At 38.4% G+C, this 24,870-nt stretch overlaps 1 protein-coding gene across 3 annotated transcripts in view; it reads right to left on the reverse strand.

Moving 5' to 3' along the window:
- Positions 1 to 3,178: 3,178 nt before the first annotated feature.
- LOC139742968 (uncharacterized) overlaps positions 3,179 to 24,870 on the reverse strand; it is a 40,940-nt gene continuing 19,248 nt past the window's right edge. For 2 of the 3 annotated variants that reach the window (XR_011711731.1, XR_011711730.1), the window contains exons 2-4: positions 14,233 to 14,549; positions 12,248 to 12,540; positions 3,179 to 3,391 (exon numbers count right to left, since the gene is read on the reverse strand). Coding sequence is in view for 1 of the 3 variants with exons in the window: in XM_071653475.1 (XP_071509576.1) it covers positions 3,335 to 3,387; positions 12,248 to 12,540; positions 14,233 to 14,327 (441 nt within the window). In the remaining 2 variants the exon portion in view is untranslated. The remainder of the gene's footprint in view (positions 3,392 to 12,247; positions 12,541 to 14,232; positions 14,550 to 24,870) is intronic. The other variant, XM_071653475.1, reaches the window with a different exon arrangement.

Here is a 24,870-nt window from a genome sequence, read left to right on the forward strand (position 1 = left end):
ATAAATGGCCTAAATAGGCCTCAATCAATCAAACAGAAAAACATGCAATATCTGACGAACATGGTTGTCAGTTTACGGTTGCCACGACAACCAGCAATATCAAAGATAGCTAAATTATATTTGAACATATTTGCTCTAAGATTTTAGGAAAAGTCACCAAATTTGGTTGAAATTGGGTAAAGGGTGTAAGAGTGGCAAACGAAGGGGTACAATGTGCCCCTCCCCCTTGGGCTTTATAGGATTAAGGCCACTAAATGTAAGCTAGATTTTCAGATTTTGCAAACATTATTGAAGTTTTGCAATGGCGGATGACAATGAAGACGCAGTAGGTTTATAAGATAGATGAAGTTGTATATCAGCCGCTTAACAATGACAACCAGCACAATTTTGCGAAATACTTTACTGTTTGGTTGCATATAAAGAGAAAAAGAGAATCATGGGGTACACAAAACTTTGTAATAGATTTACAAGAGGTAGAATCAGTCAGGGTGATTGTGAAATAACCGTTATACGGCGGATAAAGGTACCAAATCCGGAGAGATGATTCCTCAGGACCTACTCATAGACATTAGAGTAGAAGCACTTTGGAACTTTGTTATTTATTTTTCATCGTATAAATGCTGAATGTCATATTCAGGAATTTTCGCGTGCATGATTTTTCTCCCAAATTTTGCGAGGAGCCAAGAGTCGCGAAAGCAAAATGCGCGTGATTCTACATTATGCATTGAATGCTAGTGGCAATTCGCGAGAGCTTCATGCCGCGAAAGTAATACTAGATCTATGTATCTTAGGAAGTATAGTAACAGGAAAGTGGTTCAGATAGAAAACATAAACTCAATCTTGAATTCCATGGTCAACAAAGCATTTTATCTTAAAACATGGAGGTGGTTGAATTAATTACCGAATGTCTAGGTTTCAAAAAAAATGGCTAGGTTACAAAAAGCAAACGACATCCTGTCCTTTACCCTTGATCAATTTGATTTATATCGCTTCTACAGAAGGCTTTCAAGTACATCGCAATGAATGGGTGTTGTCTGGGGATACGGACATCTTCAGTCACAAAAAAAAAAAATGTTTCAGTACTTATGGTAAACGTATTTAAAATGCTAATACATGTACATAAAACAAAATAACTGACACTGACAAGGGCAAAGGACGAATTAGATAATACATTGAGTAAGATTATTATGGCAAAATACCTTACCTTTAATCGTGGGGCCAATAAAGCCATCGTTGTGAAGAAGTCATCATCCAGCCTGGCATCTACCAAGTCCAATTGTATGAGGTTGGGGAGTAAGTTCATGCCTCGACCAGGAGCCTGAGTGACAGATTCGAGGCTACCATCCATGTTTGTCACTCGAGAGTGATCTGAACGCTGTGCTGCCTTTTAATGGAAGCAAGGAAGCAAAATGCATTATAATTCTTCCAGATATATTTGCTTATAATAATGTGTTCAGTATCAAGCTATCAAACATAAACATATGACGCCACAAGGTCAAATTTCGAGGTAAAGCAGGACATGAGAGCATCAGGGTATTAAAAGTTGTACAGTTTATGTTAACATTTACTATATAGGTATGGCCATCTGAATGCCATAACTATGGATCTCCTGATGATATCCAAATTCACCTAAACACACAGCGACGTAAGGCGGCCCCATCCTGCAAATGTACAATATCATGTAATAATATAATTGGTGGTCAAAAGAAGAATTACCTAAGTACTGCCTAGCGTATCAGTAATGCATCTGTAATGCTCATAGAAAAGAGCAAAATCTATGAAATGACAAGTAGGAGAGGATGAATAATTACCAGGCAACTACTTGCCTTATACACGAAGATCCATCCACGACCTGTGTGTCCCCTGACAATACGTAGCTCCGACACTTGTTTCAGGAGAGGAATCATAGGCTCCACAGCATCCTTTTCGTGGCATTCAAATGCGACATCAACGAGGAAATTATAACTCTGACTGTATGGGTAAAGACCTTCACAATACATCTGGGTCAAGGATGCAATGACATCTCTTCCGACTTCCTTATTTTGTGCAACGGTGAAGTAAAGGAGATATTCAAACGATCTGTAGTCCCCTATCACCACGCTATTTATTCGATTGAACTCTTCCATGTTGCTTCCATACAGCCATGCCAGATGCACCCCTGCCAGAAACTCCAAGAATAATTTGTGGGGAATTTGATATTCGACTACACTATCAGTTCTTCTCCTGTTGTTTTCTCTTCTGCAAACAAACCGCTCCTCTCTTGTCAGCACTCCAATTTCACAGACGGTTTTCAGGTTATCTTGGCTTGTCGTTAGGTCCTCCTCCCCAAAGACAAGCTTGTTCTTAAGGAGGCAATACAGCGCATCTTTGCTGAACTGCTGTAAACAGTCCTTACCTTGCTTCATTTTTTTTGCCTGCTTCTTCTGGCTTTTCTCCTTTCCAGCATAATGATCAGTTAGATGGCGAATCAATTCTTCGAAGAGTTGAGCGAATGTTTCGAGTCCTTGAATTACGCTGCGGCTTCCTTCATTCTGCCAAATGAAACAAAGCATGCTGCAGAAGATTGGATAAGGCGTCATATTTTCTGCCACAAGATTGTCTTCTTCTGTCATTAACCTGATGAGACCGTCTTTCGCTTCCTTGTTGTCGGGGAAGAATTTTGAAATGTAAGAAGCCACATCTTCTTTCTTGAAGCCCTCAACTTCAACAAATTTATATCGCTTTTCCAATTCGGTGTTAGATTTGATTTCCTCAGCTCTCCACGGTCGAGTGGTGACAACAACTGGAGAGCATTTGTACTTGTTGCCTGTTAGAACAGCAATAACATCATCGTTTAAGGCATCTTCTTCCATGTCCTTGTTGTATTCGTCAAGACCATCACAGAGAATCAACACTTTTCTTTGGTTCTTTCGAATGTGTTCTTCTACTCTTGGTCCATCAAATTCCACTTCATCAGATATCTTGCCCATGATGATGTCACCAAAGGATGTGTTTTCCTCGATTTCCCTCAGAGGAATTAAGAAAAGGAGATCAATTGCCTCCAGGCATTTCCCCGAAGCCCAGCCCAGAGTGAGTTTAGCAAGAAAAGTTGTCTTGCCAACGCCAGCCTCTCCAAATAGTACAGTACAGTTTTTCGACTCTTTATTAGCGCAAATGTTCTCCAAGTGCTTAACGAAATCATCGTACTTCATGTCTGTTTTTTCACCCTTCATACCTTTAGAGAACATCGCCAGATTCGTATAAATGTCGTCTAGACTCATTGATGATTCGAAATAAAGTGGAGAAGTGCGCACGGCGCTACACATGCGCTGATAATACCTTAGCAGTTCTTTTTTCAATTGCAGAACTTCGTCAGGTGTAAGGCATGTGGATTTTCCCTCGGAAACACTGGCTAATGCAATATCAAAAACAAACAAACAAACAAACAAACAAATAAACAAACACGAAATTATATAAAATGCGTCCATGGAAACTGACTTCGAAATGCATTTTTCTAATCGATATCATCGCTTTTTAACCACACGAAGGGCTTGATTGTCTTATATTCAATGCTAAGCTATCACTGAATGTGATTAATAACCATTTAAAACTAAGGGAGTTGGCGTAATCCAAAGGAATCATTTTTGCAAGCTTTAATTGACAAAAATGTTCTCATCACGGAAATATATATTGTTCCCGTTGACGACGGAAAGGTTTTGCTCATTTTGGCCATTTTGGTCACATATGCCATCTTTCAAGTCAAATTCTCAAAAATTAAGAAAGCTTCCGATTCCTAATATTCATTAATGATGATCAACTAAAACTACTGTTTCATGGCGACATTTTATTAGACAGTGAAGAAAGATCAAATTTGCATATCTATATACTATAGCTGTCACAAGTGCCGAAATTCAAGTCAAATGTTCAAAACTGTAGGAGTTAAGTCAATCGAAAAATCGTTTGTATGCTTTTTTTTTTGAAAAAAAAATGTGACCCTGCACCACAAAACAAACAAAAAATCGTCAGACATGGATATTTGATTAAGGGCAGATCATAAAAGAGCAGACTCTAAGCTTTAAAATGATGTATTTCAATTCAAATGGACTCCCCTAACCTATCTAAATACTGGAAAGAAAGCACACACTCTGGAAAAGTGTGAACTGAGAAAAGAGGCTCTGAAGTACACTGTCTATTCAAACGCTTAATCTTTATCAAGCCGTGCTAACTGTGCCATGAAAGGGACAAAACACAGGATGTAAACCACTGTAACAACAACAATGAAGGGATTATTAGATTAAGTTGAAATTGAGCATATTCTATTAGCACATTCTGCCCATGATTAATGCTAACTTTCAAAGCAGTAGCATTATCCCTTCAAAAGTTATTAGACTTGAAAGTGAAGAGTGTGCAAAGGACTTCAAGACATGAAAAGCGGCTTCTAAGTCACACCTGATCATTCTACTCTTCCCCAAAACAGGGTTGTAGAAAAACTGCCAACAAAACACTTTCCCATTCATGTTAAGATACTAAACTGAAGAGTAATGTAGAAGAAAGATAGCTCTCTCAGAAAATATGAGAAACTCAAGATTGACTTGGTTGAATCATTAACTTTTTTTTTGAGTCCTCGCTTAAAATCAAGGGATGTGACTTTTTGTTTGTTTTGTGGTGCACGGTCACAAATGCTTTTTGCCATGAAAAAGTGTTGTTCAACATTGACAAAAGATGTGCTTTTGCACAATTACAGTCATATTACTGAATGTGCTCCATCTCAAGTCAAATGTTTATAAAATGAGAGAGTTAGCTAAATTCATAAAACTTTTGCATGATTTTCATAATAGAATGCTGCTACCATGGTCACACATTATTCAATGGAATTGAACATTGAATTGCTTTGAAATTGTGAGAGCAGTACTACTCGATTGCAACTGATTGACAAATTGCCCTACATCTAAGTAAATAAGCACTGAATTGATCAGTGCTTTAGTAGTAGCCATGATAAAGAATCATGGGCGTACATACTCGAGCAGGATTTGAACCTACGAACCTCTGATCACCGGACAGGCATCATCTCAACTAGTTCGCCCGACAGCAAGTGTTGATTCTAATCCTTATAGCGAGCAGTGGGTACTGCGTAATTATTCAAATTCATGAAATTCTTCCGTCGAGATGTTTTCACTAGGCGTTTTCACATCAGCCCGATGTTTCGAAATAGCGCGCCATTTTCTGACTTGGGAAAATAAAAATATCTCGAGCTTGGATTTTTATCGGGCTGATGTGAAAACGCTTACTGGGCGTGTTCACATCAGCCCGATGTTTCGAAATAGCGCGCTATTTTCTGACGTGGGAAATAGGAAAATATCTCGAGCTTGGATTTTTATCGGGCTGATGTAATCTCGAGCTTGGAATTTTATCGGGCTGATGTGAAATATCGGGCTGATGTGAGAACGCCTAGTATAGGCGTTTTCACATCAGCCCGATAAAAATCCAAGATCGAGATATTTTGCGCGATTGCGAATTAGAGCGCTACTTCATTTCTTATTCACATCAGCCTGAAGAGAATTAGCCCGAATTTTTTTCGAGCTAATTCGACAGCTGAGTATGTGCAAACAGCATCAGTAATGTGTGTACTCTCTCAAAAATTCCTCTTGATTTGTGTGCAGTTCGATCGATCGATCGATCGGGTCACACACGCTAGGCATGATGGGATGCATCGCGCTAATTTCTCGAGTCGTTTTCACATCAGCCCGATAAAAATCCAAGCTCGAGATATTTTCCTATTTCCCAAGTCAGAAAATAGCGCGCTATTTCGAAACATCGGGCTAATGTGACAAAGCCTACATTATCAAATAGCGCGCTACTATCCCGCTATTTCAGAAATTTCCCGAGAAATTTTCTCGATCAGAGCGATACAATTAGCGCGCTAATTTGTGTTCACATTATCAAATAGCGCGCTATTTCGTGTTCGGGTTAATTTCCCAAGTCAGAAAATAGCGCGCTATTTGGAAACATCGGGCTGATGTGAAAACAACTATTGCAACAGATTGACAAATTGCCCTACATCGACGTAGATAAGCACTGAATTGATCAGTGTTTTAGTAGTAGCTATGATATGATAAAAGATTATGGGCGTATATACTCGACCAGGATTTGAACCTACGACCTCCTGATCAATCCTAAAACACTGATCAATTCAGTGCTTATTTACGTCGATGTAGGGCAATTTGTCAATCAGTTGCAATGAAAATATCTCGACGGATGAATTTCATAAATTTGAGTATTATTCGATACTGACAAAAAAAAAGGTGTCTTGCTCAGCCTATTATAATGGTCACACATGCCAAATTCTAGGTCAATCACATGCTTTGGTGTGAATCATTGATTTTGTCCATGGTATTCATTTTGTGCTCCTCAGACGCAAAACAATTAAAGGTCCCAATTATATCGGCAGAGTTCTGATATCTCTGCTATAAGCCAGTTCGTAGTTAGCTCATGTGCACGTTTGTACAAATGACCTTTCAATTTTCTTAGTTGGTTAGGCACTTCACTCATATTCAAAGCAACATAATGCATACCGGTAAGATTGCCCGGCGTAACAATTTATGGAATTCGTGTTACGGGCAATTCCACGATAAAGTGGACATGACCATCACATTTTCAAAATAGCCAAATCTCATTCACTTTGGTATCAAATGAAAGCTTAAGGACTGATTTTTTTTTTTCATATTTGACCATCTTGTTAAGAAATTACATCATTAAATTTGCTAAATATGCGCATAAAATCAGCATAATCAAATTTGACATATTTAATATCTGAAAAATATAATGTAGTTAAATGAATGAAGCATGGGAAAATGAAAAAGGAGGTAAAAACTTTGCCTTTGTTTTCAGAGTTTAAAGGTTGAACATCATTACCAAATCATCAAAATGAAAGATTTTCTATGTGTTAAGCTTCAGCGAACATCGCAAATACGATCATCAATAATGTCACAGTGTTACGGTAAAAACGGATGTTTTTGGTATTGTTTGAAAAGTACAAACACAAAAGGGTGTATTTTGATAGCCCAAATCATGACCACATGTAGCTACCATATACAAGTACTAAAATGATGGTATCTCATTTTGTTAATTAATTAAAGCTGATTAAAATGTGTCACGGTGTTACAGTAACTGTAACACCGTGACTATAACACTCTGACTTGCATTGCAATAACACAGGGCACATACCAGATTGCACATGATAATTAACTGTTGAAGTGACCATCTGATTTGTCTCTCACATTTACTCAAAAGATAGAGATTTTTCAAGAATTGTTCATAACAGATGGGTCAGGCTATATCCACAAAGACCATCACTTGTACTTGTTGCCAGCATAATGCAGTTTTAACCCTTTCTGTGCCAAAAATCAAGAACTGTACGTGTTTACAATGCAATGGGGTTTGATATGACAATCAACACTCAGAGAACATGGTAGGTTAAAATAGAAGTTGTTATCTACTCCCAGTGTGCCACCTACCAGATTCATAACTATCCAGAGCAAACATTTCTGAAGGTTTTGAACTTTTAATTACGGTAAAGGCAACAGTTTCAGTTGAGTTACCCTTTGTTTAATATCTTTATCATAATTGACCATTTTATCACATGGTTTGACTCTTCTTTTGGAGACTCAAATGTGTTCCTAACATGATAAACAGTCTGAAGTCTTGCCGCAGCGTCCCTGGTATCCTAAAGAATTACTTAGGGCATACTGAAGCTAGATCGATGTGTCCACCAAAAGTTAATCTCACTGGAATACTTCTTTCCTGTGCATGGTGCTGTGCACAATCTTACAAGTTTCACCATAAAGAGAGCCAGACTCACTAGGATTTATGTGTATAAATGAGAATTTGCATTGTAATCAGTTTTATGTACATATGTTCATTTTCCAGTACATCTTTGAACAAGAATAATGATTATGGTACATATTGTACCACACAAATTGCTTGAATGATTCTTTTTATTGCTACTGAAATTGCTAAGTGGGTTCACCTGGCTTTGTGACCAAAGGTATTAAAATCAAAGTTTCAAATTTGTATGTCATCTTTAAATAAACAAATTGGACTTTTAAAGAGTAGTTGTAAACGCTAAAAGTTCACTCAGAAATATTTAACACGCTTTCAATGATGACAGAGTGAATTATGTCTCAAAACATAAAGTATATTTTACTGAAAGAGCAGTGTTCCTGACTGTAACGTGTACAAACGTACATGTCACGGCTTTACAGTGCAAAGTTTTTCTTCACTTTGTTATTTTTGTTAATCTGTTATGATTTCAATAATTTTCTGTTATATCTGGAAGTGTTATACTGTGATGCCAAACATTCATCATGAATCATCATTTCATTCTACCTAATGGAGAAACAATATGAGCTGAAAGTAAGACAACAGGATTCTCCATAGGTTTTCTACACACATTTCAGAGGTCACGGTGTTACAGTCACGGTGTTACGGTGCACTTATTTAAAATCTATGTCATACTTTTCATGTCAATTGATTCTTTAATCAAATTTTGCTTCATTATTATCATTGAGTCTCTAGTACATCCAATGAGCAGATCCACTTATCAAAATGTTCATTAACTTCACAGAGTTTTATCTGTAAACAAAGTGCACAAAAACCCATGTCCATTTTGGGTCACGGTGTTACACTGCTAATTAATCGTGCACAACTCATTTACCACAGCAGTTTTTCTTCCTTTCTTTTGTTTTCAAAATTGCTTATGACAATATGCATAGATAAACAATAAAAGATTTTTCTCAAGTCTTACATTTTGATTATTATTTACATTTGATGAGTGAAATTATACTCATAAGTGTCACGGTGTTATCGTGGAATTGCCCTTCAACAAAAAAAAAAAAAAAAAATGATCTTGCACAGCGAGACCAGGTGACCAGAATAGTCCGTCAGACAACCCTCGGGGGAAGCGTCCATTTCTTTGTTTTTGTATTGAATGCATTAAAACATGTTAATACACGTAATGCCAAATACCAGTTTTGCAGTCAGGTGGATGTAATGGCAAGTATCATGTACAAGGATTGCATGAATAATCATTATATGACAGATGCTTATCTCCGTGAATTAAAAAAAAAACATCATGCGCTTTAGTGCCAAGAACCTTTTTCTGCTCATGCGCAAAGTGTAGCTACGAACTAGCTTATTCTGACTAGTCTGCTTACAGTGTAAAGAAATTAGGTATTACAGAATGTGATTCCTGCATCTCTTCTCATTAGTGGCGAGTTCTCTATTGAAACTGAAACAGATCTGCAGGGAAAGGAAAGCCGAAAGAAATGTACTTTGGCTGCAGAAGGTAGGATATTGGTGAATTTACCCTGTTACCGCATTAAAATGTTATAGTATATATCTAATGACAAATGCCTAAAAGTTCAAGTCCGATACAGAAAATGACATGAATGTTGATACAGTCACACTCTAAAGACTAGCAGAGTGTCATATATCTGAGTAGAGAGCTGATATTTCTTTTATTTTTGTTATTTGACTATCTTCTATAATTTGTCCAATGGATGTGCTATTCTTGAATTCCACGAACCATGAAGATTTACGCTAAACGCAATATGATGCATTTTTATATTAGGTATTACGTAATTTTGTTTTACGTGCTGGAAAGTATTCTAGTTCATTAGTGCTGCTGCAATCGGTTTTATCTATGACTACTGTTAAATCGAAAATGGTTAATCACACACTCATACACACAAAATTCTGACATTTTGTGCCATCAATATTTTACATTTTATGGTCATGTATGTTAAGAAAAAAAATAGAGAAAGGAGCAGGTGGTGAAATGCAGCATTCAAATCACACACAATGAAATCTTTCTTTCATATCTGCTATGAATTGCACATGTAAATATCCTTTTTTATCTTTTGAATTCCTATCATCAATACATTACACTGACAATAATCTGTTTTGTAGCGACAGTTTTTTTTTTTAATTTTCGTTTATATTCCTCACTCAACGGGCCATAATACATTATACTAAGTGTTACAAAAAACATTTCCCACTTTTGAGTTAGCTCAAGAAATATACATCAGATAACACTAACCTTGATATGAGCAGGGAGGTGTTAGAAAAGGAGAGTAACTCTTCGTAATTCATGCAAACATATGTTTTGGTTCAAAACGTTACAATGAGATGTCTAGCATTCCACTATACGCTTTGAAGTCATGCTCTGCACCGCTCTAGTTGCAAGGCGAAGTTCGGAGACGAAGAACGCATTTCACTTTTCGTTGAATTACAAGCTTTATTTCCCCGTAAAATTTGAAATGAAATGCTAAAATTGATTAAGAGTAGTTTAGGAAAGAATTCAATATTATAAACATGTATTTCTAGTTTCTTCGTAATGCGCAAATTGAAATGAAATGAAAATTAGGCCATCTTAAAAAAATAATATTTTTCTATAATCCGCACATTTTCGCATGTCAGTTTTCTATACTTTAATCTGGGATATTTTGATCTTTCAAATAAAGTACTCCGCTAGAGCGTGCACCAGCGTGCTTTTAAACTATTTGCTGTTAAAATTGTCAGTTTTCACAGCATTTTGATTCGCTGCTCCAATTCAAGGTACACAAATTCATTGTTGCCATCACATTGAAAGAGAGAGAGAGAGAGCAAAATGCAGTAGGGGCAAGTTAGTATTTCTAGATGTGAGAGCGTTAGTCCCGATTATTGATGCTCTCTTTTGTCAAAGCACCTGATTTCCACCTGTAGTTATGCGCATAACTTCTCGGCGGTGCCGCGCATGACTTCGAAGGAGAGCAGGAGTTGTCTCTCCTCTTCTAACACCTCCCTGGCCAAACCTTCATCTGTTGTTTGTTGGATAATTGACATAATTTCACTTCAAGGCAAGCTCGCGGATTGACGGAATCTACACTGTTTCCGTACGTCATGTTTCTGAGATATTGTGTGTAACAAGTTGAACTATGTCACTGACACTTGAGGTGAATCCTCGGCTATCTTGTTATAGGTTCACTGAGGAGATCCTCATTTTGTCAATTAGCGCATAAATTTGCATTATATTTCCTTTGGGGATTATTGGGGAGAAAGGTGAAACTGCCCACTTATGATTACGATAGTAACAGACCAGAAACTGCATCATCCAGACAATCATACCTATTAAATTTGAGCTCTATAATTTTGTGACTTGTAAATAGGATTATCATCGCAGCTTCTTATTTGCGTTTATGAATAATCTTGATGATCCACGATTACACATCTCCTGAAGGTTTTTATTTTGATATTTTAAAGCAATCAAAGTGAAACAAGGGAAGTCTATTTATTTTTTCTTTAACAAGGCGAATTAGTCAGCAAAGTGAAAATAACAAAGGCTTACGACAGTGTGCACAATCAGTTGCTGGATTTTAGTTTCACATTTAAAATTAATTACGATAAGATGCCACATAACCAATAAGCCATTTCGTAATTAGCTCATGTGCACGTTGGTACAAATGACCTTTCTACTTACTAGGTTAGGCACTATACTCATATTTAAAGCAACATAATGCGTACCGGGAAGTTTGCCCGGCGTAACAATTTATGGAATTTGTGTTCAACGAAAAATGATCATGCATAGCGAGACCAGGGGGTGTTTCATCAACGTTTGTCGGCGCTGACAACTTATAAATCACCATCGTAACAGTCAGTGATGAGAGCATCTCAGCCATTCAAAACCAAGGAATTTGCTGAAATTGGTCAGCGCCGACAGTTGTCGGCGCTGACAAGCGTTGGTGAAACACCCCCTGGTGACCAGAATGGTCCGTCAAACAACCCTCGGGGGAAGCATCCATCTCTTTGTTTTGTATTGAATGCATTAAGGCATGTTTATATTCGTATTGCCAATTACCAAGTTTTCAGTCAGTGGATGTAATGTCAAGTATCATGTTTCTGGACTGTATGAATAATCATTATATCACAGAACATGCTTATCTCCTTGAATTTAAAAACCATCATGCGTTTTGGTACCAATGACCTTTTTCTGCTCATGAGCAAAGTAAAACTACGAACTGACTTATTATGAACAAGGTTGAATGAAGCATTTCTTCTCCAACGGCCGAAAGGCAACTATACTGAGGACTATTGTCTTGATGATATGATGCTTGTCTTCCGAGTCGCTCTTTCCAGAAAGATCACCTGACATCTCATTTCCTAACGATATTCTGCAGATGTATACTTTTATCTTTTTTAGTCTTTTAATGGGTAAAACAGTGTGATGACTCACCGGATTTCAGATGTGCCCTAGCAGTCCGTCGTTCCTCGGCTCTCATCAGAGCTTCTTTCAGCTCCGATCGAAGTGATGATGGGCTCACTCTCTCACTCCACGTGCGAAGCATGCACGCGGTACCATAGCTTGTTATTTCATGGTAACGGTGATTAGTTCGTATGAAATTCTGGATATCTCCCCTTGAGAACCCCAGTTCTCTCCCAAGATCCTCGATGCCTTCATTGTCAGTGATATTACCGGCAACAGCTCTCAGATAAGAGTCGATATCACTTGACTGTTCCGCAGCCCTCCTGCAATAAATTGTGCAATGACATTTATGTTGTTTTTTTTTATCAATTGAAGCTCTCTGTACACTGGACAATGTATCCATTTTGTACCATCACAACTGCTGATCAACATTTTTAGCAAACATGGGGGGGGGGGGGGAATGGGATTAGAACTTGTCAGCTAACTTTTCGGCAGCGACTCTCCCATCAGGTTATTCCTGGTTGCCGACGATTAACTTGGAACATCAAGGCTCTGACATTCGGATAAATGGTCAGAGGTATAAAAGGATTATTGAACGAAAGCAATACTACTAATGCAGGTGGGTGAAGGTGCGCTATGACAGATTTTTTTTTTTTTGTCTCGCCCACCAGAGGTGAAGGCGAGAGTCAGACTAAGGGATCCAAATGGCGTCCGTCCGTCATCCGTCCGTCACAAATGTTAAAGTTTACCTGCAAGACTCTCTCATGATGCATAACTTGGCAACTGTTGTAGCAATGGCAGCCACAATTGGGTGATAGAAGCACTATAGGGGTATCTTTATGTTAAATGGTGTTGTCGGAGGTCATGTGATGATGTCAAAGGTCATTTCGAGGTCATATATTAAAAGTACGTGCAAGACTCTCTTTTTCGATGTTAAAGTTTACCTGCAAGACTCTCTTTTGACAAATAACTTCACATACGATGCTTGGATTACAACCAAACTTGGTTCACAGATGCACCGGGGGTACCTTCATGATATGGTGCTGTTGGAGGTTCAGGATAAGGTCAAAGGTCATTTGAGGTCGTACGTTAAAGTTTACTTGCAAGAGTCTCTTATCACACGTAACTCGACGCATGTTGCTACAATGGCAATCAAACTTGGGTGATGGATGCACTGGGGGTACCTTCATGTTATGGTGCCGTAAGAGGCCACATGATAAGGTCAAAGGTCATTTGAGGTCATACGTGAAAGTTTACTTGCAAGACTGTCACAGACAGGGGTCAACATACTTTTAGGGCCAAACGTTAAGTTTTTGTGGCGCGTTTTGATTATGGCTCACAACTTTTGATCCCTTTGTCCCTTTGTGACCAAACTTGGATGGTAGATGTCCCTTGGGGACGTGAAGGTCACCACAAGGTCAAAGGTCATAGGCTGGTCAATGAACTTCTTGGAGTTAGAAAAATATTAATTTCTTGTACGCGAATGGGCGAGACACAATTTGGCACTTGCCTTGTTTCTTCTCATAAATCATTTATCATGTAGGGATTTCTTTTCTTTAGAATTTTATTGATTTTTGGGTGATTTCTTCTTTAACCTTTAAAGTGATGCATAACTTAATTCAAAAGGACTTTAATAACCTATTTATATAAAAGAAAACACATACTCTGGAAAAGTGGTCCCAAAGTAAAGGGTCTATTCGAGCGCTTTATTTTACCAACCTGTGCTAGCTGTGCAATGAATTAGTCCGACCAAAAAAAGAAAAGAAACTTGTGAAACTCTATTCAAAACCACTTTTGTTGATTAAGTGAAGTGAAATAGTGAAGTTATTACTACCCAACTTAACTTGATGTTACTTTAGCTTTTCCTTATTTGTTGTTCTTTAAGGACACTTCACTAAACTTTTATCCACTCCCGAGGCATTAACATTGAGAGTTATCATCATATGCATGTCACGATTTCCATAAGACGTTCCTATCTGAATGAAATATTCCGCTTTGGCAATTGCATGACTTACCTGCTCTCATCAGACTGGGGTTGAAGCTCGACATGCCTTGCAATCTTGGCCGGCTGTTCTTCCCTCTCAGGTGTCAGCGAACGTTTTTCAGACATGATTGCTTGTAATATGCTGACAAAATGGGTCACCCAGATAATAATGCCCAGATTGCATGAAGACGAGACAGATGGAGGAGGTCCAGGGTTATGGGCAGTTCCACTTGGTGGACCAAAATAAGCCGGAAGAAGGGCGTGGCTAGGACCGGCTTATGGATGAACTGATCATCACACCTTACCGGACACTACTTCCCACACCGCACTAAGCTTTTAGTCTATGATCTGGAAAGACAAAAGATACAACTCTGTTTAATTTTTCATTGACTAGTTGAATTCATATTTGTGCGGGGTATCTGTCTCCACAATGTCAAAGAAGAGATATTCTTATTAAGTTATATGATTAGGCATTTGTTTTGTATCTGCATTTAGGTACCAATAACATAGATTAAAAAAATAATACTGGTGATGAATAAGTCCTCTTTGGGGATTCACTAATTGTCTTTATTCACGACGCTCTTTGTTTTGTTTTGTTTTTCCTCTTGTGTGTCATGTGTGTGTGTTTTCTGTGTATAGGTGTGTGCATAGCAACAGATTTGTGTTTGAGTGATCATAACTTCTTTTTTATTCAAACATCAGGTTTGATACCGTAACACGAATAAGAAAAACCGAAGCAATGAAGCAAATAAAAATTTAATTTTTGAAGAAACTGATACAATAGCTATAAAAAGTTAAAGTTATGAATAACGTTCTTTCCTAATTGTTGATTGGTTCTACTGTTTCATATGCGACCGTGCATCACAAAACGAACAAAAAGTCGCACGCACTGATTTTGCGTGAGGACTGAAAATAGGTGATCTTGACTTTTTCGTATTTTCTGAAAGAGCAAGTCTTCTTTCACACTATACTAAAATTTGGTATCATAAAACGGGCAGGAAAGTGTATCTTTTAGCAGTTTATATCGAACATTTTTGGTAGAATAGTGTGATTATGTGTGTCTTTAGAGTCCCCTTTTCATTTCGAAAAAAAGCCTGTACACATTCTTCACTTTCAACTCTAATAACTTTTAAAAGGATAATACTGCTTTGGAGGTTGGCATGAATTATTGACAGAATGTGTTAATGAGGCATGCTTAATTTCAGTTTAATCTGGTAATCCCTTCATTGTTGTTACTCTGGTGGTTTACTTCCTGCTTTTTGTCCCATTCATCGCACAGCCAGCACGGCTGGGTAAAGATTAAGCTCTTGAATAAACACAGTACTTCAGATCCTCTTTTCTCAATTCACACTTTTCCTGAGTCTGTGCTTACTTTCCTATATTTAGATAGGTTACGAGAGTCCATTTGATTTGACATCTTAAAGCTTAAAGTCTGTTCTTTCAGAATATGCTCTTAACTAAAAATTCATGGCTGGCGACTTTTTGTTTGTTTTGTGGTGCAGGGTCACATATTGGCTTTCATGCACACTTTCATAATTATTGGTTATCCACAGGGTATAAGCGTGACGGAAAAAAAAAATATCCAAGATGTAATGTGTGTAATAACGTGTATGTTGTTGCGCGTATGCTCACAGTGTTGGTTGGATACGAACATGGTGGACTATTAAAAGCAGACCATGACCATGAACCTACAACGTAACTCAGACATATACGCTCGAATTCACGAAGGGGGTACAATCTTGTCTACGGTTTAAACCATGGACAAAATTAAACCACCTTCGTGAATTCACACCATAATTATTATTGGTGGACTTCATTTGGGTGAACCACCTCGCAGAACAGGGTGGCTACTATAGTGATTGTCATCTCGATGAAAGAGGCATAGCTGTGAGGATTTTGTGGATTTTTTTTTTTCATCGGTGGTTACCGGCGCATCTTCAGAAATTTGAGAGCCATGCATGCATCGTGCATCCAACAACACCACCTTTGTAAGAATTGTAAGATTTGTAAGATCATATTGACTCTCTCGACCCCCAGCCTCTCACGGTATGAGAGTACAAACATATTTACAATTATATGGATACAAAAATGTAAGTGAAAATATACATGTGAAAATAAGAGATATGAATGAACATGTTTACAAAACCAGGCTTAAAGGACGTTTAACTACTCTATACCACTACGTGTACACATATTCACATCTACTTTTTTCATAACTACTGTCTTTCTTTGGTTTTGAAGAAAACTAAAAAATAATTATTCTGACAAATTTGGCTAGTTTTCAAATGGCAGGCATTAGCTGAATTGAATAGTTTGGCCATATGTAATGCACTTGGTCTACTGGCCACCAAGCTACTAGGTGAATACAATAGTCTCTCTTTGTGGAAAAGGAACAAATAAAAATATAATGACATTCGTCTCCTATATCTGCAGATGAATATACAGTACAATACAATTCATCTGTCAGGCCTGCATCAAACTTGCCCTTTGATCGACACCTGGATTTACTAAAAGTAATATAATCTTTGTTACACATGACCTGTAAATACTTCTCAAAACATCTAGTCAATTATCCTTGACTCTTTATGTGCCATGGTGAAAACCCCCTGTGTGCCATGTTATTCTGGGACATGAAGGTACACATGCTTTGAGAAAGAACTCTGTTTTTCCAATTTGTATAACTTTTACGAATTTCTGTTGAGCTGCACATAATAGTGAGCAAAGTTTGGAGGAATGCCAAACTTTGCTTCGATATAAATTGTATGGCAAAAATCTATTTAATCTTTTTTTTTTCCTTTTGAATGACCAGTTTGCTACATAAGGCCTACTGTGAAGGCATGACTATAAGCACAGGTACCGAATGCATTTTTAGATACATCACTGAAAAATAGCCAAAGCTGGTCTGTCTACACCAGTTGACGGCGTCAGACATCGATCTAGGGTGGCCTCGTTTAGATTCTGCATCTCAGCAAACAGATTTCTCCACTCCGCTTCGTCTTCTCCAGACAAAGGATCATCCCAATCATAGCCTCTCTGCAAGAGTTTCTGCAAACCGACTTTTGCTCGGACTATGATTGGTGCAGCATATACAGTTGGGTCGAATATGTGAGCAATTTGACCAAATACCTTTCTCTTTGTCAACTTCGGCGTTTCTTGGTCATTATCGGCTGATGTCACATCTCCCGACAGCTATATCTTGTATGAAAACATATCTCGTTTTCTGTCCTAGAAAACTCCAAGAACTTTCTCTTCTGCTATTTCCTCCAAAAAAATCAACTTTCCATTTGGACTTCTCTTCCAAGTTGACGATTTTATAACCAGCTCTTTATTTTGAAGCCTCCATCAGCCAGGACCTGATCTACATCTGCCATTAGCTTCTCTGCCTGTGCCACGGTCTTTACGGAATCGTCAATGTCATCCATATACACATTTATTTTTTTCTTCAGTGTAGCTGCTACCTCAGGATGAGTACCTTGTGCTTGTTCGGCAGATAACTTCAAAGCAATCTGTGCCATTGCTGGTGCAGGTTTGTCGCCACATGTCACCACTTGCATCATGTTGACATCTGGTTCTCTCTTATATACGATCCATGTTTCCCCACATGAACCTGTTTATGTGTTGGTCCCTGTCTGGGATGAGCACCGTCCCGATTATACATTTTAGAGATGTCTGCACAGACAGCAACCTAGTTTTCTCTGAACTTCAGTAGGACTCCAAACAAACTATTTAGGAGATCTGGGCCTTTCATCCAGTAGCTGTTCAAACAGTGGCCGTGGTATGAAGCTGATGAGTTAAATACTGTCCTGATAGGTGTGCTCTTCTTTTCTGATCTCACTACTCCATCCCATGGTCAAGATGTAGTGAACTGCTCCTTTATACTCTTTCATTTTCTGAACAAAAAGTTTCTTATAGAATCCCATCTGCTCCATCTCTCTTTTCTGCTTATCATAAACTTCTGCATACTCTGAGTTTCTTTCAAGTCTTTTTTTCTGTAGACTGGAGAACTTGCTCTGCTTGGATATTGTTGTCTGGCAGTAGTTTGGGGTTCTTTTTACATGGGTAAGCAATCTCCAACTGCTTCCCTACTTTGCGAGCAGGCGATCTGATCAGCTGCTCCTCTACAGCTCCCTGGTGAATCATACCTATTTCTTTGTAGTAACAAGCCTCGAATTGGATACCCTCGATCGGTTTCAACAGTCCAAAACTCCGTCAAATCTACAAGACCCTCAAGTTTTACATGTAGTACTGCATGACTGTGTACAGCATCATTTGGTGTGGTTCCAAAGATGACCCATCCAACTGAAGATTTCCTAGCAGTACAACGTCCAGCCTCTCGTACTTCTCCGGTATGAAGCCCTGCATGATCTATCCCGACCAGTAAATCCACGGCTCCATTCCCTCTGTGTAGATCCCCAGGTTGTAGGTCAAACTTTCTGGCCAGATCATCTATGTTATCTCCAGCAATATTTTCGCTGATGCATGGTATTCCGACTACAGTTATCAGGAAAGGTTTACTGTTGCTGTTCATCTCTCGTATGTATTTCTGTGTCTGAAGACTTTCCTCTTCTCCACCAATCTTGGTTATCGTGATTGTATAGTTGGTACCCCACTAAAAATCGTTCCCTGGTTTCCATGCAGTTCAACTGTCACAAGTGGAAGCAACCACTCTAAAAAATCCCGGGTCAGAACTGACCCGGAACTGGGTCTATTGGGGTCACACGCCGTTCCGGGTCAGAAATGACAAGGAATGGAGTCAGATATGACCCCATCTAGAGTCACGTATTAGGTCAGGGTGACCCCATTCCGGGTCTTCAAGACCAAATTCCAAGTCATTTTTGACCCGGAACGGTGACTCCAACGGACCCAGTTCCGGGTCAGTTCTGACCCGGGACTTGTTAGAGTGACAGTTGAGCTCACTGATGCTACTCCAACTACGCTGTCATTGGTATTGCCTTGATTACCTGTAGCCTCATCTTCTGTGTGCAGGAGCGGATGATGGTAGAATTCGCATCTCTCCCCATTCTTGACTTCAAGATATTGTTTTCTGCGTTTACAAGTAGACATATTGTAGTCTTTACTTGCCCTTTTGAAACAACTGAAGCAGGTATGGTTATCTTTCATGTACTTCCATCGTTTTCGTGGCGTCTTCACCGATAATTTCCTGAATTGGTCACCCCAGTGAGTTGAAATCTTCCACATCCAACATCTGTGAGACTGTGGACAACTGTGCATCTTAGTTGATATTTGGTCTGGCTGTTTCTTGTCTAGGGAGCGTGCGACATGACCCATGGTTGACTGCGTGAGATGATCACTTCGAAGGGGGGGGGGGGGGCCGTACATCTGATCCTGGTCTTCATTTCCGCACTCATCCAATATAGCATTTGTAGTGATGCAGGATCCTTTTGGCTTTCTTGATACCGGAACCAAACTTTCCTGTCATCAATCCACATCTTGCTCTCGACTAAGGATGATATGTGATTATTGTTCATGTCGTACTGTTGTCCAGTCTCCTTTAATGTGTTGTAGCTCCTTCTAAGTAGATCGACTAGTTCACAAAAGCGGCCATCTTCACTTTCTTTCAGCGGTTTGAATCTATTGATGTCATTTATGATAGCATCTGCTACAAATCTCGGATCCCCGTAGATTGCGTCTAACTTCTCCCAGGCAGCGTCGTAGTCCGATCCAATCCCTCGGATGATGTCTAACGTCTCACCCTGTAGGCTTGTACGAAGAATTGCGATGGCATCCCTCTCACTGTATCTTGATTTGACTAAGTGGACAAAGTCTGGCCTTAAAACTCTGTAGTCTCTTACGTTGCCAGAAAACTTGAGTAACTTGGGTTTCCGTATGGCGCATGCTGAGGGACCAGGTGTGGCAGGGGCTGGTGATACCTCTGGCGTGGACTCTACTGTCTCGTCAGCTTCTAGTCGAGTCGGTCACGGTGTAGTCGTTGACAGAAAGCTTGATCTTCAAAAAAATCTCTTGACATTCGATGATTAACTGCTCTTCTTTCTCGAACTTGTTATCATCGACAGTTATGTTGTAAGCTTCTTGCAAGTCAGTATAAGTCTGCTCATATTATTTTGTTGAATGCTGCTTCCAATTCTTTACGTGGTCTTTCCCTGTCCATTATCGTCTTGGCCTCTTGGCCAAACCTGGTGAACCTCGCCATAGCACCTCGTCGTTTCAACTTCGGTGCGTTACTGTCAGCCATGGTAGTTACTCAGTAAGGTTCCCCCCAGAAAGTGATGATAGTTATTCAGCAATGCATCCTTCAGACGCTGAGTGGGGATTACTCAGCATAACTCCCCGTAGAACTTGAATGATTGTTGCTCAGCAAAGCATCCTTCAGACCATGTCATATCTGTGCAATGCTTGAAGATATTTTATTGAAACTTAGTGTATACGTGTACTGTCAAATGAAGATTTTTTAGCGGATTAGGTCAAAGGTCAAAGTTTAAAAGGTCAAGTAAACATGTTAAAATTTCACTTTTTCACTGGGGATACAAAATTTTCGAACATGTGCTATGACAGAGAGCGTGTGAATGTAGCTCGCGCAAATTATCCTGCAAAAGGGTCTGTAAAAAGGAAAGACTAATATTCCTTACTCTTAAGGATAGTGAGCACACTTTGCGGAAATACAATAGGTGTTTAAACGCATGTAAGTCGAAGCGGTTTAATCGGTTGCTATAGACTTTCCACTTGAAAGCAAATCGCTTGGGTCTGAGCCAGATTCGGGAAATTCGCTTCCGTTTTATCCTGTATAAGGAATTTTGGCGTTATCCTTCACAGAGTATTTATCTGTTAAACATAGTAGAACTTCTTGATTGGATAATACAGACCATGATGTACTCTAAGTTTTCCAGGTCAAATGTCCACCGATATAAACCGTCATTGCCAAATAGGTAGTTCAAATGTCCATACAGCTAAATAATGTTCACGACAGAATATAGTATCAAATTAGGCAACTCAAATGTCCACTTAGGTATGAAATGTCCGCATATTTTATATCAAATCTCAGACAAGAAACAATTCAGTTCAAATGTTGCGTACCAAAATATTACAGAGAACAATGCTCCTGGAAACCAATGTCAAATAATGTTTTCAAATGTCCATTCCCAACTGTACAATACAATTAAAAAAAAACATTATTTCACATAGGTAATTGTATCGTTCAGGACACGTTTTACAAGTGAAATGTCCACTGGATCAAACACATTGTTCAAATGTTCATGTGCATTGTAAGAGAGATGAATGTATGTCTCCAATACAATGCGGTTATAGCAATAGCTAGTTCAAATGTCCATGTAGCACATGTCAAATATCAGACTAGGCAGTTTAAATATCGCATGGCCAAATAAGTATACAAATGACTGGAGCAATATCCCATAAGGGAGATCAAATGTGACATTGTGATTGCAAATGTCTATAGTCTTTTTTTTCGTATAAAAACTACAACAAAGCAATAATCGTATACAGTCAACAGAATGATATACAAAATACGGCTGGATAGCCCTACTCAGCTGTACCTACACGACACCGCTGTTCTACCGAGGGGTCCAGGAACAGAGAAAATTATGAATGCAATAGAGAACATCGAATGTGAAGAAAAAAACATACATTACTAAAAATTTAACGAGCAAGAATTAAGTAACACCCCACCCACTCACCCTATTTTATAAACTTTACCTTGATATGAACATTATGAAAAAGGAATACAAATATAAAAAAAACAGTTTATTATATGCCACATTTGAATCAAAAATATTTCGGAATGACTTCATTAATCATTTTATTAAAACTGGTCACACTTGGACAGCACTTGGGCTCTGAAGGTAATTCATTATAACTGGAAGCTCCTCTGTACGAAAACATTTTTTTTTTTTTGACAATATTCGGTCTTGGGTTTTGGCAGTGAAAGGGTACCATTTGAGCGGAGAGAGTAATTTCGGCACATGAAATTAAATGATTCTTTAAGATATGGAGCACTGTAGTCATGGAGACTTTTGAAAAACCATGGAATTTAAATGCTTTTTGCGCCTTACATTCAAAGAATCCCAGTTTAGAATTTGATGAATTTCATGATTTGATACATGCTTATATGGATTTATTCCAAGAATTATCCTACCTGTTTTGTAACTTTTGTAATTGCGAAGTATATTTCAGCGAGGCCTAGTCATAAATTTATTTTTAAATCGGCATAGTCAAAAAGAGGGAGTATAAGAGAATTGTATAATAGTTTTAAACATGTTTTATTAAGAATATGACGAAGTCGACCAAAATATTTAAAATGTTTACCAGCTTTACCAAATAATGTATTAATATGAACATCCCACTTTAACTGCTGGTCAAGTGTAACTCTAAGGTACTTAACTGTTTCTTTGTGTTTGATCACCTGCCCACATAACTTTATGTGAAGGGCATTGCGGCGTGATAATACAGAGCGAGAACCAATCAAAAAACTCTCGGTCTTTAGGGGATTTAGACTAAGTTTGTTAACGCACATCCAAGCGTACACTCTTTTTAGTTCAATTCTTTTTTTCAATATGGTCAGGGTCATTATGTGAAAAATATGGTGTCCCACAGGGCTCTATCCTAGGGCCAGTTCTGTTTGTTATTTATATTAATGACATTGTCAGTCAAGTAAAGCATTGTCGAATTCACTTGTATGCAGACGATACAGTGTTATATTTTTCACATGATGACCCTGACCATATTGAAAATGTTCTAAACAACGAACTAAAAAGAGTGTACGCTTGGATGTGCGTTAACAAACTTAGTCTAAATCCCCTAAAGACTGAGTTTTTTGATTGGTTCTCGCTCTGTATTATCACGCCGCAATGCCCTTCACATAAAGTTATGTGGGCAGGCGATCAAACACAAAGAAACAGTTAAGTACCTTGGAGTTACACTTGACCAGCAGTTAAAGTGGGATGTTCATATTAATACATTATTTGGTAAAGCTGGTAAACTTTTTAAATATTTTGGTCGACTTCGTCATATTCTTAATGAAACATGTTTAAAACTATTATACAATTCTCTTATACTCCCTCTTTTGACTATGCCGATTTAATTTATGACTAGGCCTCGCTGAAATATACTTCGCAATTTAGGAGCTACTTAACAAATCGAAAAGTCGGTACACTTTTAGATTCTTCTTTGTCAATTTTTTTAGATATGCACCAATGGTGTATATCTAAAAAATTTGACAAAGAAGAATCTAAAAGTGTACCGACTTTTCGATTTGTTAAGTAGCTCCTAAACCAAGCAAAACAGGCGTCAGAAAACCCCATTCGCTTTAGCTTTTGCAACATAATGAAAGGATCCACCGTGTCGAACGCTTTCTTCAAATCAATGAAGATTGCCCCCGTGTAAAGACCTCTGTCGATGGCGAGCAACCAGTCATCCGTAACTTTTTTGCAAAGCAGTGGTGGTAGAATGTTTATCTCGATAGCCTGACTGTGCTGTGGATAGCAAATCGTTTGTTTTTAAATAACTTGTAAGCTGCTTTTGCACTATTTTTTCATGCACTTTGGAAACACAGGGTAAAATCGCAATGGGGCGATAATTTGTAGGACAAAATTTATCACTGGACCTGAATATAGGAATGAGTTTGGTCATTTTCCACTGAGAGGTAAAAACACCTTCCGCTAAGGATTTGTTGAAGAGATGTGTAAGTGAAGGAATTATGACAGGGGTGGGCATTTTCAATATGTGCATGGAGATACCATCTAGGCCCACAGATTTCTTGTTCTTCATACACATTAATGTTTTAAGCACTTCATTCTCGGTTACAGATACAAAGTCGAAGGTAGATTCAATACTTTTCCTTTGATTGGCACCACGTGACACTTGGGGTATTTTAGACGCTAACTCTGACCCAACATTTGCGAAATAATCATTAAATTGATTTGCAAGAGATATAGTATTTAAACTGGAACGGCCAGTTTGTGATGAAGTTTTGTTTGGCATAACATCTTTTAGAATATTCCAAATTTGGTTGGAGTTTTCAGCGGCAGATAATTTGTTACTGTAAAAGCTTCGCCTTGCCTTCCTGATTTAGTTTGTTACACGGTTTCTTAGTATTCTGTATTCCTTCCATAAATTATCATAACAAATTTGTTTATCATTCTTTATCGTGAAATCATTTTCATTCACAAAATTCAATTTGGCTTTGTGAGCTTTTGTTTTTAATTTATCTCGTTCCTTAATTAATTTCAAAATAGCCAAAGTCATCCAAGGGGACGGTTTACTTTTTACACGTTTTGGGCGGCAGGGCATATGCCGATTTACAACCTCTAGAAAAAGATTTTGCCAAACTTCAACTGCATCATCTAGGCACGTGCAATCATACACCAAAGACCAATTTTGTGAGGGTAAATCCTCCAAATATATATCTATACAAAGATTATCTAGTTTCCTGTAAGTGACTATACGAGGAGTTTTATGCTCTTGGTTAGATTTCCAGATCACATAGCACAAATAATGGTCACTAATCCCTGTACAGAGAATACCATGCGACTTGATCATCTCCTTTGACTTACAAATCATGGGCAATCAGGCTCTTAGAATTTTGACAAACTCTTGTAAACTTGGTCGTATTCAATTGGATTAAGGAATATATCTCGTTGATCTGATTAAGACGTTTAGTGTCACTGTTAACAGAGTG

Source organism: Diadema antillarum, unplaced genomic scaffold (genome assembly GCF_040938485.1).
Source record: "Diadema antillarum isolate AM-2024a unplaced genomic scaffold, OU_Dant_1.0 seq00001040_RagTag, whole genome shotgun sequence".
NCBI classification, from domain to species: Eukaryota; Metazoa; Echinodermata; class Echinoidea; order Diadematoida; family Diadematidae; genus Diadema; species Diadema antillarum.